Here is a 12510-nt window from a genome sequence, read left to right on the forward strand (position 1 = left end):
ATGCTACTCAGTTTTTGGTACTGTACCTTGTTATGGCAGCATTTGCCAACTAGTAGAGTTACAAACAAAGTATGTAACTTTGAGATGTCTTAAGGCAAAGAAATTTAAAATGTTAAAAATAAAAGTGAGGTGATTATGTCCAGGCAAATGTAAATAATAAAGGAAGTAGGGTTTCTAAAAGCATTAAATGAAATAAAGAGTTGTCTTTTTATTGCCAGAGGATACAATTCATAATGAAAATAGAAGAGTTACAATATTTTATATGCATTAAGTAGTATACCTATATTTTCATAAAAAGGGATTATAGAAGAAACAAATACAATACTAAGAAATTTTAATTTACCTCTGGGTCATGACAGATAGATCCTGTGAACAAAATAGAATATAAAAGTTCCTTTGAGTATAATAAATAAAGAAGATCTAGGGGTACATTTAGAATTTTGTGTCCTGAATATAGAGACCATACTTTCTTTTCAAGTGCCTACCAAATACTTCCCAAAATTGTGAGTTATGTTACAAGTCTATAATAAGGTTTAAAAATTAGACATAAGTTAATAATATTAGAATAATAAAAACAGAAAAAAATAAAAAGGTGTCTTGCTCCCAGGAATATCTGAGTGCTATATCTGAGTGCAGCACAATTCACAATAGCTAAACTGTGGAGCCAACCTAGATGCCCTTCAGTAGATGAATGGATAAAGGAAATGTGTTATATATACATAATGGAATACTGTTCAACATTAAAAGAAAATAAAATCATGGCATTTGTAGGTAAATGGATAGAGCTGAAGAATACAATGCTAAGTGAAGTTAGCCAATCCCAAAAAAACAAAGTGAATAATTTTTCTGATATAAGGATGCTGATCCATAGTATGCTGCAGTTGGGGTTGGGGTGGGAGGATTAAATAAACATTAGATAGGGCAAAGGGGAAAAGGGGAGGGATGGGAAGGAAGGGCGCATAGGGGGAGGAAAGATGGTGGAATGCAGTGGTCATCATTCCCCTAAGTACATCTATGAAGACACAAAGGATGTGACTCTACTTTGTGTACAACCAGAGATATGAAAAATTGTGCTCTATATGTGTAATATGAATTGCAATGCATTCTGTTGTCATATATGACAAATTAAAATTTTTAAAAACCCTCTATTTTATTTTTTAACTTTATGTGGTGCTGAGGATCAAACTCAATGTCTCACACATGCTCAGCAAACACTCTACCACTGAGCTATAAGCCCAGCTCCTCTGAGTGCTATCTTAATCAACTCTTGATTAAAAACAAAATTCCAGAATATTTCATAAACAAATAATGAAAGCAGTACTTATTTGTGCCATGCCAAATAGTGCTCAGCTGAAAACTCATGAATATATGAAAAAATTGCCACTTTAAACATTAGAAAAAGAACAACAAAATAAATGGAGATAAGCAAAAGGCAGAGACAATAAAAATAAAAGCCAAAATTAATGAGTTAGCAAAACAATAGAATTAAGAAATTTTGATCTGAAAGCACTTCACTGGTTTAGTTTTTTTGTAATAGAAAATCAGTCCCATAAAGAAAAAAGACTAAGCAAGCACAAATAGTGATATAATAATTGATAACCAACAGAAGCAGAGAAAAATTGAGGGACAAACAAAATGGGAAAACTTGAAAAAAAAGAAATTATTCTCAGATTAAAAATAAGATATAAGGAGCTGAGGGTGGGGGCAGGAGTTTGCTGGGAGTAGCCTTGCCCTTCACCCTGCTTACTGTACCCCTTCACCTGCATGCTCCATGTCAGACATTGGCCTCACAGTCCATCAACTGATTTACTTAAGCCAAGAATAAAAATTATTTTCATGATGAAATAATTATTCTAGAAAAATCATAATTTTCTCTGTGTACTTAAAAAACAAAACTGCAAAAACATAGCCAGCTCAGATGATCTAACAAAAAAAAAATAGATCTCTTTTTTATTCTTTCTTTCTCATTCTGACGAAACAGTTATTGAACATATGGGCATGTTTTTTTTTTTATTGCTCAGATGATTAGCATTGCTAAGGTGGGTTAATGCCTAAATTCACACCTAATGTATCAGAAACTATATTTGCCCTTTCTCTTTTTTGAATTGTATATATTTAAGGTATGCAATATGCATATCAAAATATGTTCCTATACAACACATATATATTTGATATACATGGTGAAATGGTTACTGTGGTCAAGCAAACTAACAAATCTGTCTTGCAAAAGAATTCTAACATCTTCAAAGCTGTTTAATTCTCTTAAACTCTATCATAGCACAGAAAATTTGAAAAGTCATCCAACTCTCTTTTGATGTGGCAATAAAACATTCATATCAAAGCCTGACAAAATTCTCAACAGCCCTCCCCATCCCCGCCAAAATAATAGACACCAATCTTACTCACTAATATTGATGATCATTTTAAAATAAAAGATTAGCAAACAGAATCTAGTTTTCAGTGAGGAAAGCTGAATGATGGTATCACATTAAAAGAATTATTTGCCATCACCAAATAGAGTTTATTCTAGGATTGCAAGGCCTTCCCTGTATTGGATATTTTTAAAATAACCTATGTAATTCACCATACTAGTACATCTAAGGTGGGCTGGATTGCAGGTAAATTGTTATAGTGCTTGTCCTGGGTTTGGTCCCCAGCACAGTAAACAAACAAACATCTGAGGAGAAAAAACAAAATACATGATGCTGCATGATTACTAAGTCCTAACATCTTTTTTATTAAAATAAAATTATGACAGCAGAGGAGGTAGAGAGGGAAGATGGGAGGGGAGGGGAGGGGAGGGGGATAGTAGGGGATAGGAAAGGTAGCAGAATACAACAGTCACTAATATGCCATTATGTAAAAATGTGAATATGTAACAGATGTAATTCTGCAATCTGTATTTGGGGTGAAAATGGGAGTTCAAAACCCAATTTGAGTCAAATGTATGAAAGATGATATATCATGAGCTATGTAATGTTTTAAATAATCAATAAAAAAAATTCTAAAAAAAATGAAAAATAAAATAAAATTATGTGACTAGGGACGGGTGCTTTACATGCAAATATATTTGTATCTCAGTCCCCATTCTGGCCTCTTGCTTAACAGAAAACTAAAGGTATTTCCACTAAAGTCCAGAACAGATAGGAGTGCCTCTTATAACTATTGTTCTGTGTTGTGCCACATTTTACATTGAACTAGCACATAGGTAAGAGAAAGAAAAATGATCCTGAAAATTAGGAAGAAGGAGGTGAAACTATTGCTATTTGAAGATGTATCCATTGAGTTCCACTATAAACTAGGTCTTGATGAAAAAAGATACTGAAATGTTTCATTGAATATGGATCTTATATTCCAGTAATGGACTATTATGTGATTGTATCCAATGCAAAAGTATCACAAAAAAATATGAAATTTTAATACAAAATCAGTAACCAAAATCCAGTAGCTCTCATATACATGCAAACAAGAAACAGTTAAAAGGTTATAAGAAAGCAACTTATTTACAAGAGAAACAAGCAAAAAAAAAAATCCACAGGAATAAAGAACAAAGTATGTGTAAGACTTGTATGAGGAAATTTTTCAAACATTCTTGATGGACACAAAAAACAAATTGAATGATAATGTTATTTCACCCTATGTTAATTTAAGAAATTGGTATGATCTTATTTAAAATACAAACAAGTTTGTTTGTTTGACCACTTGTTCATTTTGAAAATAGACAAGTTAATTCTAAAACTCACACAGAAAAATAAATAAAGACTTCTGAGAAAACTGACTGCATATGACTGGCACATAGACAGTGAAGGAGTAGATTGGTTATTCTGTGGGGAAAAGAGGAGTGATGATACTGGGATTTAGGGTGGCCATTTGGAAAGAAAGAAAGTTAGATTTATAACTCACACTGAATGGCAGCATATCTTCTAAATGCAGTAAAAATGCCAATGCATCAAAACCTTGAGTGTATTAGATGAAAACGTGGGAGAGTTTTAATGACATTTGGAATTTAGAAACTATTGCATTTAGCAACCATCTACAAATAAAAAACAAGCAAACAGCACATCAGCAAATTTTAAAACACAAATGACATAATGGTTAAAAAAAAAACATGCAACTTACAGTACAGAAAAGAGTGCAACCACCCTAATAAATGAAGAAATCCTACAAATCAATGAAGAAAATCCCAACAGACTAAAAAAAAAATTAAGCAATAAGACATGACCATACTCTTTAGGAAAAAGTGAAATGCAGGTGATTTTTAAAATGTATGTAAAGATGCTTATCTCATAAAGGGGGGAAAATCAAAGGTATACCAAGATACTATTTTTAATATATCAGGCTGAAAAAATAAAGAAGCTTGACATCTTGTTCTCTTAAAGAGACTTAGGAAATGGATATTCCTGCTTGTGAGAGTATAAGTTGATAAAATCTCCAGTGAGAGTACTTTCTTAATAGGGAAATAAGATACCAAAACACAGATGCATTTGATCAACAACTTTCACTTTGAGGAAGAGATCCCACAGATAAACCTGTACAAAATGACTCATGGCAAGCTTATTTACCTTAGCATTGTTTGTAGCAGAAGTTTGGATGCTACTTAAATGTGTGTTCACAGCAGAATGGGTAGTAAATTATAGTATATCTCTACCATTCTACAAAAGAATAAGAGCATTTCTGTACACTGATATGGAAATATTTGTAAAGTGGAAAACACGAAGTCTAGAACAAAGTCCACAGTGTGACCATTTGTGTGATCAGGCACATTCAATTTTGCTTTTACTTATGTAAAATAACTGGAAAGAAACTGATTTAATAACTATGGTTGCCTTTTAAAGAAGGGAAAGGAGAGATTTAAAGAACAGGAACAAAGGTAAAACTTTGGACAATTTAAAATTTGTGAGGCATAGGAATATTTTCTATTAATAAATTAGAAAATAAATTGAAATTAAAAATTAGTTTATTTAGGGAAATGTTATAGCCAAGATGTGTTGTAGGCATTTTTATTTTTGTTTTTGTTTTTCTTTTCCCTTCAATATTTTTTATTAGGGGAGACATGAGAATGTGGGTGGTGTCATTACTATGAGAAAGGGCTCAGGCACATGCCAGTGGAAAGTTGGCAAGTAACATTTATAGGCACAGGTCAGCATATTTTGTACCCTGAGTCCACTAGGTGTGTTTTCTGGGTGTCTTGACTACTTTAATCAGCTCACGAGGCCACAACAGAATACCACAGACTAGATGGCTTAAGCAACATTTATTTATTCTTCACAGCTCTGAAGAGTGGAGGTCTAAGCTCTGGGTGCCAGCATGGTCAAGTTCTTGATGAAAGCCCACTTCCTCATATAGCAAGAGTTGGGAGGCCAGGGGAGGAGGGCAAGGGAGGGACACAGAGAGAGAGCACATGCACGTGGGTAAGCACTCTGGTGTCTTTTCTTTTAAGTGTACTAATTGTTCAAAGGCTCCACTTCTTAATACCATGACGTTGGAGATTAGGGTTTCAATAGGTTAACTTTTTGGGGTAAACAAACCCCTTGAGTTGCTTGAGATGCTTTTAGAAAGATGTTATGTGTTTTGAACATAAAGGAGTGCTGTATTTTGTCAAATGCTTTTTCTGTGTCTATTAAGATGATCATATGATTTTAACACCATACTACAGGAACACAGCCACATCAATGTTTATAGCAGCACAATTCACAATAGCTAAACTGTGAAGCCAATCTAGATGCACTTCAATAGATGAATGGATAAAAAAAATGTGGCATATATATACACAATGGAATATTACTCAGCAATAAAAGAGAATAAAATCATGGTATTTGCAGGTAAATGGATGGAGATAGAGAAGATAATGCTAAGTGAAGTTAGCCAATCCCAAAAAACCAAATGCTGAATGTTTTCTTTAACATAAGGAGGCTGATTCATAGTGGGATAGGGAGCAGAAGCATGGGAGGAATAGACCAACTCTAGATGGGGCAGAAGTGGAATGTGATGATCATTACTATCCAAAGTACATGTATAAAGACACAAATTGGTGTGAATATACTATGTATACAACCAGAGATATGAAAAATTGTGCTCTATATATGTAATAAGAATTGTAATGCATTCTGCTGTCATATATAAATAAAAATAAGTAAAAATTTAAAAAATGCCAACCATAAGAGAAAAACAGGTTTTATGTGTATATTACACACATAAAACTTGAGGGGTGGCCATCCTGCCTCTCCCTGCCCTTTTTTTTTTGGTACTGGGGAATAAACTCAGGGGCACTCAACCACTGAGCCACCTCTCCAGCCGTATTGTGTATTTTATTTAGAGACAAGGTCTCACTGAGTTGTTTAGCACCTCTCCATTGCTGAGGCTGGTTTTGAACTTGCGATTCTCCTGTCTCAGCCTTCCAAGCTGCTGGGATTACAGGCGTCCTCCACTACACCTGCTCCTCCTCCCCTTTTGATTATTTTCTCTGACCATGAATATCAAAGCAAAAATAGAATAGAGAAATAGAACTCACTTGGCCTGCTTTTGTTGAATAGCAGGGCACACTCAAAGATTTTTGGCAGACTGCTCTCTAACATTGAAGAGAGATGAGAAAAAAGAAAAAAACTAATTTTACAAACATTTTCACATTTAGTTCTTACCATAATCACATTTAGGTTGATAAGTTATTGTTGTTGTTGTTGTTATTATTATTATTATTATTATTATTATTATTATTATTAACAGTGCTGGGGATTGAATCCAGGGACTTGTGCATGCTAGGCAAGTATTCTACTACTGAGCTATAGCCCCTGTCTTCAACCCTTACTTCTATAGATGAGTAAACAGAAGCTCAGAGAAGTGAATGGAGTTGAGGAATTGAAGCTATATACCTGTCATTTCAGGGCCAGTTCTGTCCTCTCCACCTACTTTACTTCTTCAGGTAATGCATAGTATTAGAAAAAGACTTGATGTGGGATTCGTGGTCAAAAGGAATGACCAAGAAAATGAGTAGAAGAGGAATGCGTGAAGAATGGGGAAGGAGTGGGGAGGGAGAACATGTTTGATAGTAGAAATGGGACAGTAGGCATTTTGGGATTTTTTTTTCCGTGCTTTTTGTTTGTCCTCCATTATCCAGATATGCAATAGGTATGCACAGCTTTCCCCCCAGCCCCCAAGAAAGTGAAATATTCAGATGGTGCCTCTTGGAAAGTTCTGCTTTGGGCTCTCTTTCCTTGAAGGCTGATGGAGCAGACTCAGCCGGTTGGCTGTTCATCCAGTCTGAGTTGCCTCTAACAAAGTGCATTGCTGATAAGGAGAAGTGCAAGCAACAGAACAAGATTCATATTTTCCCATCTTATTTCATAATGAGTAACCTTGTGGTTATTTCTGTTCATTCTGCTAATGGAAGGCCTAGATGCTCAGTGGTAAATACAGAAATCTCAGTAGCAGGTATAAACAGGAAAACAATCAAAAACCCAAACATGCACAAGGATCTGTTTTAAGGTGAAAGTGAAAGCGTATTGAAAATAATTTTTTTGGCAACTTGTTTTATAGCATCCTGATGAGAAGAGACTGGAGGGCCTCTCCAAGCAACTGGACTGGGATGTGCGAAGCATTCAGCGCTGGTTTCGACAGCGGCGCAATCAGGAGAAGCCCAGCACCCTGACGAGATTCTGTGAGAGCATGTGAGTAGCTTTTTTTTTTTTTTCTTGAAAGAGAAACCTACCTTTGTCTTCATGCTATCCCACAGGTAAAGAATAACAGATACACACAGGATCCAGCAGCCCTTAGAAAGCATGTCATCTGGTGGAAAGTAGTTCAGGAAAAATGGGGGACACTTGCTTGTAAGATTTGAGATTTCTGCTTTGAACACAGTAAATAAGTTCACTTCCTAATGGAGTTCCTGCAAAATAATTTAGATTGCAAGGGCCTACCATGGTATTTTAAACCAGACATCTTTAAAATATTGTATTACAAGTCATTACTTTTATGGAAGCTGAGAGTTTGAATTTTAAAGAAGGGATTTGGTCAAGACATGTTTCCACTGATAAAAACTGAGATATTAGAATATATTATCAGAGGGTTATAACAATGTCCTACATTGCTGAAGATTTAAGAAATGGCTATGTTCTGTTCCTGGGTGAGTTTAATGAAGCATTGCTCGAAGGTAGGGGACGGAATGAGAATCTCATCCATTTCCGAAATGTGAACTTCATGGTGTATAAATTATGTGTCAGTAGAGCTGTTAGAAATAATAAGACCACATAGAACTCTTTTAGCATAGTGATATCTTCAAATGGTGATATTCAGTATACTTAGGAAAAATCAGAGGAAGAAATACTGAAGCATTGAGCACATCCCCAATAATGGGAAACTGCCTTGGAAGTCAGCACCCCATTTGGTCTTCACCTTTTAGAATACGACTATTCCTTTGTCCAACAATTCTTTCTTTAGGGAGCTTTTTCCTGATACCTGTTCATTTAACAGTAGAGCTGTCAGTATAAGAATCTTAATTTTAGACCCTTTCCATTTGGGGTGAGAGTTGCATTTTTAGGTTGAGAGCATAAAAAAGTATTTTAGCAACTGCAATCTAAGATTTAGAGGGAAACTTAACATTATAGGAGAATTAATGAGAATCAGAATTCCTAAGCCTGGGTAAATACGTAGATCCTAAATAGGATGTTTAGAGGTCAGAATATTTATAAAATATAGAAAAACAACCAAGCTGATACAATCTGCAAAACCCTTCCTATAATTAAACTGAGCAGTAATTTATGGAAGGATTTATGCATCTGGGCTCATGATCAAAAGCTGGATTTGCTTCCTGACCTGGTCCTGCTGTGTATGTCAAAGGCCTGGGCTCCCTCACTGAGCCATGGGTCTGAGGAGCGGTGAAGTTAAGCCTTGGTATATACCCACATGCTCAAAGTCATGGGCCCTCTTCCAACTAACTTCTTCGGTAACTTAGTCCTACCCCTTCTATGCTGACTTTATAGCAGTTTTTTTTTTTTTTCAAATATGAGTGTACATAGGCACCAGTCATCTGGGGATCTTGTTATATTCTGATTTACTTGGTCTGGAATGGCAGCTGAGATTCTGAATTCATAACCAATTTGCAGTTGATGCTGATGATGCTGGTCCAGTGGACCACATTTGAGTAGCAAAGGCCAACATTGGTCTCATGTCTGTGTCTCTTCCTTGACTATAACTGTTTCTGACCGATGTATCTCAATAAAAAGGACAGTCATAGTCACATTCAATTAAAAATATTTCAAAATGATTGCTAGAGGCATGGTAATGTGGAGGCAAATGGTAGGGAGGAGGTAGTATATAAAGTGCACACTGTGATCTCTTCTCCCAAGAAGTTTATTATCTCTGTGTCAAAAAGATAAGACCAAAATCTTATGAGTTGATGATAGATATTTAAAAATAATTATATATGGGACCAGGGCAATAGCTCAGTGATAGAGCACCTGCCTCACATGTGTGAGGCACTGGGTTCAATCCTACACAACATGTAAAAATAAATAAAGAGATTATGTCCATCTACAACTAAAAAGAAATTAAAAATTGACAATAATTTTATATATGTGTTAAGCGATTGGTATCAACATTCAATAATGAAGATTAAAAAAAAAGTACTATGGTTTGGAGACATGTGGGGGTTGCTGGGATTACTTGGTCAACGCCTGTGGCCTTTGATTGCTGTGTTGCATGAGATGGTATTTATGAGCTCTTCTTCTGTCATTCTCTTTTTCTTTGGCTTCTGGGTTGCCAGTAGATTCTTCTCTTTCCAAGGACTCTTATTTGAATTAGTCTGTTTTTCTCCTGTGGTCTTTGATGTGCTGCTTCTCTAGATTCAGCCTCTTTGTGTGTCTTACTCTACCTTCTATTCTCTGTGTAGAAATTATTTACTTTAACCATCTTCTTCCAGAGCCACGTGTTTAGGGAAGATGTTTCTTCTAAGGCATCATTCTGCAACTCTGATATATTTCTATTCTTCTTGCATTGTCTGTCTGTATGCCTGTGTTTCATAACAAACAGGCTGGAAACCGAAATCAACGTGCCACCGGGTTCCGTTAATTCTTTGTAAATCCACCACGATAGCACAGATCCTGATAGCTCCCATAGGTTTCCTTATTATCCCTCAAACTCATAGGCATTTGTTTGTTACCCTCCACCCTAGTGTCCTAAAATACTACTATCCCCATGTTCTGCTGTTTTAAAACCTTGATGATTATCTTATAACTCTAGGATAAATATTAAGTTCCTTAGCTGATAATCAGATTCTGGCATTTGTATGTTTGATGTTAGTCACTGCAGTGACCTCTTCTTCCAGAAGGCTGTGTTTTCACTATACATGGTACGTTCACTCCTGCCTCAGTTTGCAGTGTTCCTAGCATAGAGCACCCGCTTCCTCTGCCCCACCCATTTATCCCCTACCCATTTCTCAATTGTCAGGCCCTTTCTGAAAGGTGGCCTGACTGCTGGGTCTAGAGTAAGTAATAGTTCTCCTGATTCCTGTGAGCACTTATTGCAAGTAGTGCTTTAATATTGAATCATATGCAATTTTGTGATTACTTAACTGTTCTTACCTGGCTATCATTGCTACCAGTTTTATCATAAGTGTTCACCGAAGAGCACGATGGCCATGCCTCGTTCCTCCTCCTTTTTTCTTCACCTTTACCATCACACACACACTCTACTGAATACATATTTATTAAATGACTGAATGTTAAAATGGAATTGTTCTGGAGGGAGTGGCTGATCTCAGTTGCCACTTGGTCTCAACACTGAAGAGTGCCAATACACTGACTTAACATAAAATTTTTACAGGCCAGTTTCCTGACTCTGAATAGCCCTTTGGCAATTTAAAAGAAGGAATTCAAAGGAAAGAGCTGGGTGTGGTGCTGTATAGTCCTGGTGATTCAGGAAGCTGAGGTGAGAGGATCACTTGAATACATGAGTTCAAGACCAACTTGGGTAACGGCAAGACTCTGTCTCAAAAACAAATACCAGAGCAAACAAACAAACAAACAAATTCAGAGTAAAGAATTGGATTGCAAAGGAGAATATTTAGAAAAATACCACAAGGAACAAAATAGAATTACGTCAGACTGTGTAGGCACATGTATGTGACATAGTCATTTGTCTATAAAAATAATCTAGAATGGTTGTTCTTAACCAGGAAAGTATTTCATAATCAGTGAGTTTTTCAAAATTCACATGCAAGTTCCACCCCAGGGCGTCTGATTCAGTAAGATGATACAGATGAGGGTCTGGACATTTTCAGATTTTTTTGTTTGTTTATTTATTTGTTTGTTTGTTTAAATAAATGTTCCAAGTACATCTGTCACATTTCTGGTTAAAAAGAGAGATGCCTGCTATTTAGAAATACTAAAAATCAAACTAGAAAGCAGAAAATTTAGTGATTATAACTATAGTACCAAACTATAAAGAGTCCCTTCAAGGAAATTGTGTTTCATCGCTCATCAGTGTATAATAGCACCCGTAGGCATGCCAGACAGTGCTGGTATGCATCTGCCAACACGCCCAGCGCTGGGCACACCCATCTAATGAAGAGCAACATTTGGTGAATAATGCACAGAAACATGGCTGTGATTTCTTTCCCTGTCACTTGGTGTCAGTCATTCAAAGTTGTGTCACTTTTGATGACTCTTTCTTCCAGCAGCATTTAAATCCTTATTGGCAACTGCAATAGAGATTTTCAAGAGAGAGTGAAGTATTTATGACAATGAGATGTCATGTGAGACATTTTTGGAGAAAGTGATTCTGATAGAAGCCAGTGCTGGTTGGGATCATGCTGCAGCTTTGCCATACTTCTCCAACAGCTGCATCAGAGCTCTAGGTTTTGTTATTCAGGACCATATAAAATAAGCTGTATCTGAGATATGTATATATCTGCAAGATGAAGCAGGAAGAGGCAGAGATGTTAGGATGAATGGTTTCCTTGACTCATTGTTTTTGAATATCATGTAGCATGTTTAATAGCACATGTCAGGGAGTTAAATATTATATATGGCTTTCACTTAAACAGTCTCCAGGTGCCTGGAAGTATGACTCCCCATATGATAACCTTAAAGTGTAGGGTAAGAAATATTCACATGTCACAGATTAGCACTGATTTATGTGAACTGAAGTTTTCTCCATATGGTACAGAAGTGATAGTGCCTTATGTTGTGTAAGATGAGGGCCCAAGATCCCCTTTCTTCAGGCATTCCAAAATTTAGAGTTTATGTGGATTAAAACTACCCCATATGCTTCTGTATTTGAACACTTCTGTACAGTGGCAAACCCTTTTGAAATCTTAATTCTGCACAGAAGTATTATAGTTGTCAAATTTATGATATCGCTGAATTCAGGACAGTTCATCAGTTCTCACTTGAATCAGTTGCCCTCAAGCCACCTCTACAGGCTCTGTGAATACAAAGAGCGTTTTTTTACTTAGGTAAGTCACCTGCTGTTTTGTGACCTCAGAAAGGAAGTTGAGCCTGATGTCTGGGTAGAGGA

The 12510-nt window shown here is 36.2% G+C and overlaps 1 protein-coding gene across 2 annotated transcripts in view; it reads left to right on the top strand.

Moving 5' to 3' along the window:
• The window catches only part of CERS6 (ceramide synthase 6), a 285324-nt gene that overhangs the window by 95130 nt on the left and 177684 nt on the right, over window positions 1–12510 (top strand). For both annotated transcript variants that reach the window (XM_081261499.1, XM_081261500.1), the window contains exon 3: window positions 7534–7664. In XM_081261499.1, coding sequence (XP_081117625.1) covers window positions 7534–7664 — 131 coding nt within the window. The remainder of the gene's footprint in view (window positions 1–7533; window positions 7665–12510) is intronic.

This window comes from Spermophilus citellus, assembly GCF_964194105.1.
Source record: "Spermophilus citellus genome assembly, chromosome: 11".
NCBI classification, from domain to species: Eukaryota; Metazoa; Chordata; class Mammalia; order Rodentia; family Sciuridae; genus Spermophilus; species Spermophilus citellus.